Source organism: Astyanax mexicanus, chromosome 19, assembly GCF_023375975.1.
Source record: "Astyanax mexicanus isolate ESR-SI-001 chromosome 19, AstMex3_surface, whole genome shotgun sequence".
Taxonomy (NCBI): domain Eukaryota; kingdom Metazoa; phylum Chordata; class Actinopteri; order Characiformes; family Acestrorhamphidae; genus Astyanax; species Astyanax mexicanus.
Genome location: NC_064426.1, coordinates 1,540,748 through 1,548,320, shown reverse-complemented (window position 1 = coordinate 1,548,320; position 7,573 = coordinate 1,540,748). Strand labels below are relative to the sequence as shown.

The following is a 7,573-nucleotide window of genomic DNA, read 5'->3' as shown; positions in this document are numbered from 1 at the left end:
TGAAATTGACTTTTGGTGTAGCAAAACATAGAAAAAAATTATTTCCTTTGCTAAAGAGCACAACTCCTCTCTCCAGCAGCTTTCCAAGATCCAGTAATTTAGTGCTTTTTGCCCAGAACTCTTTAAAACAACAGACATGGGCGTGGTAGTGGGGGGAAAAGTGGACCTGACTACACAGGGCCCGAGTAAAAAGAGGGGCCCATGAAAATCCACGTTCATTGTGTACTGGCATGGACAGGGGCCCACTGACATTGAGAGTGTACAGGGCCCAGAATTTGCTGCTACGCCCCTGACAACAGAAGGCAGACTATGCAAAGTCTATGTATTTATGTCTATGTTACAGTATTATCAGTACAGTGATGGCGGCGCCCAGAGATTTAGCCGCACTACCAGATGTAAACAGTGGTTTTTAATAAGCTTCTTGTGCACTTTTTAAGCTATTAATGCCTCGTTTTAAATGTCAGAGCTCTCCGGATTCTAACAATGAGGTGTGGCGCTACTTTGAGCTGGATAACGGTGTAAAAATGCGATTTATTGGTGCAAAATATGCTCCAAAGTATATATGCAAAATATGCTGTAAAGAGTTCTGGGCAAAAAAACACTAAATTACTGTATCTCTGAAAGCTGCAGGAGAGGTAGAAAAGGTTAGTACTCTTTATTATGAGTTCTACTTTAAGAATGTTGAAAATAGAAATGAATTAATATATTGATTTTAAAATTAGTAATGATTAATAATGTCTTAACTAGTGTTGATTAATGAATAGTTAAGGCATTTTGTGGAAAGTACTGTTAATTAATGCCAGGCCCACATTAGGCCTTTATTTGGCTGGTACTCCCTTAATGGCATTTTAACGTTTTTTCTTTGTTTAATAAAGGTTTTAACTTATTATTTTCATTTAATTTAAAGGAACAATGAGTATTTAATGAGAACGAGTGTGTAGAATGGCAACAGCTGTGACCACCAGTAAGCAGCTCACAATAGCACGTGCAGTGTGACGGAAATATAAAAAAAGTAGAACATTGTAGAACAACAAAAAACAAGTTCATATTCATAAAGTTTTAAGAGTCCAGAAATAATCAATTTTTGGTGGAATAACCCTGGTTGGTTCTTTATCACAGTTTTTTTTCATGCATCTTGGCATCATGTTCTCCTCCACCAGTCTTACACACTGCTTTTGGATAACTTTATGCTGCTTTACTCCTGGTGCAAAAATTCAAGCAGTTCAGTTTGGTGGTTTGATGGTTGATGCATCACAGTTGCATACTAATACATATAATTACATGTATGCTTTTGTTATAACTAATAATTACATTGTTACTACATGTATAAATGTGCTAATGTATGTATATATGTAGGATTCTAAGTAAAAGGTCATTTATCTGTAACTATCTTTACTTTATTGCACATTTATAAGCACATTAAATAAATTAAGCTTTTAAAATGAGCAAAATACATTTGTACAATTACACAAAGTCAATTCAAAACTGAGGTTGATACACACGTATTTAAAGAAGCTGCATCACTGTAATACATTTATACATGCTAATACTCTGCTTATTACTTATAGTTACATGGTTATTACATGTGTTATTCATGTGTAACTACACATGTATTCTAAAGTGGCCAATTCATTAACATTCATTAACAAAACATAACTCAAATTCATAATGCAGAACTTATATGTACATTTAAAATTATTTAGTAATCACTCTGTATATAAAATTAAAATTACAGATTAAAAGCTACACAGCAAAACACAAACTGCTTTTTTAATATTATTATAAAATGCAAATATACACAAATACTTTAGTTGAAAAATGAATATAAATAGCTATTGGATATTAATAATAAGTTTATTATCAGTGCTGTACAACATTTAGTGATAAAAGAATTACATAATATTTCATTTATCCTCTATATTTACATATTTATGTAAGGTTTTTTTTATCTAGTCACTATTTTTCTGCCTTTTGCGCAACACTGGACTGCAAGACACCTTTGAAATTTGTACATCCGCATTTTTTTTTTTACCCAACATCTAAAACCACATCCTCATTATTCTCTCACAAAACTGCAAGATACAACTCTACACTTTTAACTCTCTAACTCTCTAACTTCTAAACACATTTAATTCTGCATATACAGGATGCCTCCTATATATTTCATTGTTTGTCTGTACATAATTTCTCTTTTTGAACAATATATTTTTTATTTATCTTGTCTTTCATATCAGTTGTGATGTATAAAACGGATTAAAATTGGGTTTTTTTGTGGCACCTAGAATAATTTTATTTAGAATCAATTAAGTAACACTGTAGGACTATTTTTTAATTGAGGGTAATTGATTTAATGTTAGAATCAGGGATAGAATGATGGTTAGGATTAGGTTTAGGATTGAGTTTAAGTTTAAGTTCAAAATTTGGGTTTAGGTTGAGTTTAGGACTATGTTGTAATTGATGGTAATATTAGAATCAGGGATAGGATGATGGTTAGGATTAAGTTTGTGATTAAGGTTATTGATAAAGTTAGAATTAAGGGTTAAGATTGAGTTTAGGATCATGTTTTAATTGAAGGTAATGTTATGACTTGGACTAGAATGATGTTTGGTTTTAGGTTTTGAGTTGAGGTTGAGGTTAGAATCAGGTTCTGAGTTGAGGTTAAAATTAGGGCTAGGGCCAGGATTAGAATTAGAATTAGGCTTTGGGTAAGACTGGGTTAAGATTTGATTAATGTATTTAGCCTCACTCATGAAGCTAAAACTACTGCTAATGCACTGATATGTAGTTAATGTGTTATTGATACTTAGTTAAGGGTTTATTACACATTAATAAAAAAAAATACCCTTTTTATGTTTCTTATCAAACATAAAATGTACATTTCTTACATAGCTTTATAATTAATGGTATAATAATGTATAAATAAAACAGTAACATGTTAAGAAGCACCCATAAACATTCACCACTAACATAATCAGTTTTCTGATCATGAGTTTCTCAGATTGACGGTAAACCGAGCGCTAGCGCTGGCGGGTGGTCCTCACCGCTTGTGCTGAACCTGCGAGTAAACGCACTCCTCCTCGGGCTGCTCTCGCTGCTTTTTGGCGGGGGTTTTGAAGACCACCTCTCCGTACTGAACTTCCTCCTCCTTCGGCTCCTTCTTCTTCTTCTTCTTCTGCTTGGGCTGCCTGACGGCCGAGGCGTACTCCACTTCCTCCTCCTGAACTCGAGCTGCAGATAAAAAAGCAAAGAAATCTCTGACACACTGACCTCAGGTCTCTGACGCTTGGTAAAATATTCTGCCTTATAGATTAATACTAAAGTCAAACAAAATATAAAGAAAAACATGTAAAAAAAAATCTGCATTTTCTCAGTTAGCTTTATGAGGTAAAGTGACCCGGAATGGCTCTCAGTTAACAGCTAACAGCTGTGTCTTGTCAGGAGACACAACACCATACCAACCACCTAGCAACCCCTTAACAACACTAAAGAAAATGATGTAAAATGTAAAATTTACTTAAACAAAGTTCCGCAACTTCCTGCATTTGCTTTTTTTAAGTAAATTTAATTTCAGATAAATTTTAGTAACTTCAACTCAAGACTTAAATATTACATAAGTGAACTGAACTTCAGTCAATTCTTTCTTTTATTAAACTTTACTTCATTTATTTTTACTGAATCAATTCTTTCTTTTATTAAACTTTACTTCATTTATTTTTACTGAATAAATTCTTTCTTTTAGTAAACTTTACTTCATTTATTTTTACTGAATCAATCCTTTCTTTTAGTAAACTTTACTTCATTTATTTTTACTAATCAATCCTTTTTTTTTAGCAACCTTTACTTAATTTCTGCATACAATATTACCTAATTACAATTACTTCATTTATACAATATTACGCAAATAATTTATGATACATAATATAGTATAATTCCTGAAACTTAAATATTTGTAGTTAAAACACACATATTACACAGTCTTATCACATGGATGGCATGTAATATAGTATACTAAAAAGAATGTATTAAATGGCATCCATGTGTTAAACCAAGTTAAAGTTACTGAAATTAAATTTACTTAAAAAAAGCAAATGCAGAAAGTTGTGAAACTTTTTTAAAGTAAATTTTACTCAATTTTTTCAGTGAACCACATTGCAACCACTTAGCAACACCATGGCAACCACTTAACAACATCATACTCTCCTAAAAGAATTGAGGACCTTTCGAACGGGAAAAATTTCAAAGCTACAAACATTTAACAACCTAGCCAAGAAGAATGAAAAGCGAATAGGCCACCAGCAGGTCATGGGTTTAAATCCCAGAACTGAAGAGGTGGTCTTGGACGATGTTGGACCCTCTGGAGATGCTGGGCTCTTGAAAAATGACTCATAACAAGAACCTTGATTTAATTTTCAGGCCATTTTCTCATCAGCACTATTAGGACTGTGTGAAAACAGTAATTACACTGTGGTGAGAACAAAAATAACCACTCTGAGAACCGAGAGAGAGTGGTTTGTTTGTGCTGAGAACATGATCAGGTCTTAATTTGACCCAACTATTAAATATACTTCTTTTATTTGAGCTTAAGTGCTGATAAGGCACGGTTTCATTTAAAATATTAGCCAGATAACGCCAGATAATTACCACAGCCGGGAATAAGCACTCTGCTTAAGTCTCTGCTGCTGCTCCATGCTGTTTACACACTGAATGCTGCATGTGCTGCGTTCACTGCTCGCAGCTGCACAACTCCGTTTACCATGTATTCATCTGCAGTCTGTTTCAGCAAATTTACAGCGTACTTTGTCAAAGCAGATTCAGTCTGGAACACAGAATCTCCTTGCTCTGACCAATCAGAGAAGACGACATGCTTGTGTAGTTTATTTGTGCGCAGTTAATTTGGTGCAATTAGGTTTGCACCTGTGTGAAAACAAACCAAACCGAGTGGGAAACGATCCAACTAAACAAACTTATCAACTGATCCGGACCAGAGAAACCAAATACAGCTGTGAAAACACCCCCAGTCTACATTTGTGGTCCTTACCTGGTCTGCTGGTTCCTTCCTCCCCGTCTTTGGGTTTGGGTTTATGATTGACCTGAACATACAGCAGTTCCTCCCCATTCTGAGGTGATCCTGCAGAAGAAAACATGTTTGTTTAAGAGCTGAAGTTGATGCATTTCGTCTTTTTATTCATAACATTTAGGAATTTTATTATACTGTCTCTGGGTATAGAGGTAGCCAATGGTTGGTCCACCAATCTTCAAGTGACCAGTGATATGATAAGAATATAAAATACTGTAAGACTATAAAAATGCTATTGAACGTTGGTTCAATACCCAACATCTGCTAAGGTGATCAAGACCCTTCATCTTTTCTACCTTTACCTGTTCTATGAATTACATATAGGCCTTGGCCTTGCAATCTGACCCCAGCTTTCCAAGGAAATGTGGTTCAGTGTTGAGTTTCGTATTACATGGTTGTGGGTTCACTTCCCAGTTTATTAAACCCACTGTCTAGATTGAAGTGAAAATGGTTTAATTCTTAAAACTCTAGCCTGTTTTGGTGTGTTTTTTTGTCTTCGTTTATGTCAGTTTGTCAGGAAATGGGGGTGACCCAGGCAGGGAGACGAGGAGGCGGACACAAGTGCAGGTAGGGTGAAATCAATAAATAATAATTTAATAAATAAATAACAAGTAACAAAGAAACAAGAAACAAGTAAACACTAAAACACGGAACAGGGAGATATATACAATGAACTAGGGAATAAACTAAATGTCTGAAAATAACCAGAAAACAAACGAGAGGAACCAGAGAACTAAAACAAACAAACTAGAGATAATAATAATGATAAACAAACAGGGAATATATACAAGGGGCTAAATTAGGAATCAACACAAAGCAGGGGTATTTACAAGGAACTAGGGAACACAGAAATAAACAAGAAACTAGAAATATAAACAAGAGATACAGAAACTAAGGCGTGAGGAACAGAGGCTATTAAACACAGAGAGAGACAAACGACAGTGGAAGGTGCAAAGACCGACGGAGACAAAGTGGCAGAGGAGGGCTATTTAAAGAAACAGGAAACACACTATAATTAGAAACACCTGGGGAAGGGGCGGAGCTACAAATGAGACACAGGTGGAAAAGTACTGAGACGGGAGACACAGGGGAGCACAGGTCACGTGGGGAAGACACACAGAGACACGAGACGAGGCCAAGACGTGACACAGTTCCTCTTTCAGGTCTTTATTATTTATATCAGACAGACACATGCCCTGATCTCTTTTACTCCAGAAGACATACGGCTGCTCAAAAATATCATCATTTAAAATGGAAAAGGAAGCAAAATTTTTATATTTTCCTGGAACTGGATACTTATTTTTAAATGTATAGACTTTAAATATATTTACACACAAGATATCTTTTCAAAAATGGTTAGACTAGAGTGTTTATGAGTTAAAAGCATAAGAATATTGATGATTTGAGTTCATTACATGGATTATTAATTGTTACTTTAACAAAATACATGGAAAAACAGCATCAGGGGGATTTATTTTACTTTTCTTGATAATCAAAAATCACACCAGCCTATGCCTTTCAGTATTTTGATCAGGGCCAATATGGCCAATAATATTCCAACTAATAACAAAACTGATTCACTATACTAGATTTCTGTATTCTGTGGCTTATAATAATAACAACAAATATTATAATAAAGAGTTATTCCACAAAATGATGGGAAAAAAACACTTTTATTTAGGAGAAACTATGAAAACTATATACAAAAATGTATTTCTTTATTTTAGTCTTAATAAATAAAAATGTTTAGTGCAAAATAAGTACTTAGTAAAAATGTGCAAGTAAAATATAATAAAAATATATAAAGTAGTGCCATACCTAGTTTTAGTTTGAGGGCATTAATTTTATATTATTTGATTTTAAACATAAATACTGTATGTCTGAAGCAAATTGCACATATTTTGAGAGTGAATGTAAATATAACGGATTATGTTTGTTTGAGCAAATAAATAAGATAAAAGATAAATAAATAGTTATAGAGTTATAATGGAAGAATAAAATAAGGAAATTTGAAAGAGATCTTATTTTTTAGATGTTTTCCCAATGGATTTCTTGCAGATGCTTTACCGCACTGGGATGTAATCAATATTTGTAGGTAAAATCTATCCGTCAGGTTCTAAGAGTTAAGTGTGACAGTAAGAAATTACACATAAACTGACCTGTGGTCTTTGGAGCTTGTTTCTTCCTGTAAATATGGCACACTATGACGGCAACCACGATGAGCAATACAGCAAACAAGCCCAGCATGATCAGAAGTAAGTCTGAGAAAAGAGAAGTTAATTCTGTTTGATTATTAAAAACAGAACTGCAGGTTCAAGAGAAAGTATGTCTACTAACAACAACAACAGTGATAACAATGATACACAGCCTATAATAATAATACATTAATTTATTATAAATGAAAAGTTATGCTGGGATTTTTTTCTGACACACCAAATAAGTGAAGGGAAACCACAGAAGCAGTAGCTGGATTGAAACATGATGGCTAATCACACC

General features: G+C 34.0%; 1 protein-coding gene across 13 annotated transcripts in view; it reads right to left on the bottom strand.

The window, feature by feature from the left end:
- Positions 1–298: 298 nt before the first annotated feature.
- The window catches only part of LOC103031569 (uncharacterized), a 54,358-nt gene continuing 47,083 nt past the window's right edge, over positions 299–7,573 (bottom strand). For all 13 annotated transcript variants that reach the window (XM_049468187.1, XM_049468188.1, XM_049468190.1 and 10 more), the window contains 3 exons: positions 7,237–7,338; positions 5,039–5,128; positions 299–3,228 (listed from right to left, as the gene is read on the bottom strand). In XM_049468187.1, the coding sequence (XP_049324144.1) occupies positions 3,038–3,228; positions 5,039–5,128; positions 7,237–7,338 (383 nt within the window). In that variant the 3' untranslated portion in view covers positions 299–3,037. The remainder of the gene's footprint in view (positions 3,229–5,038; positions 5,129–7,236; positions 7,339–7,573) is intronic.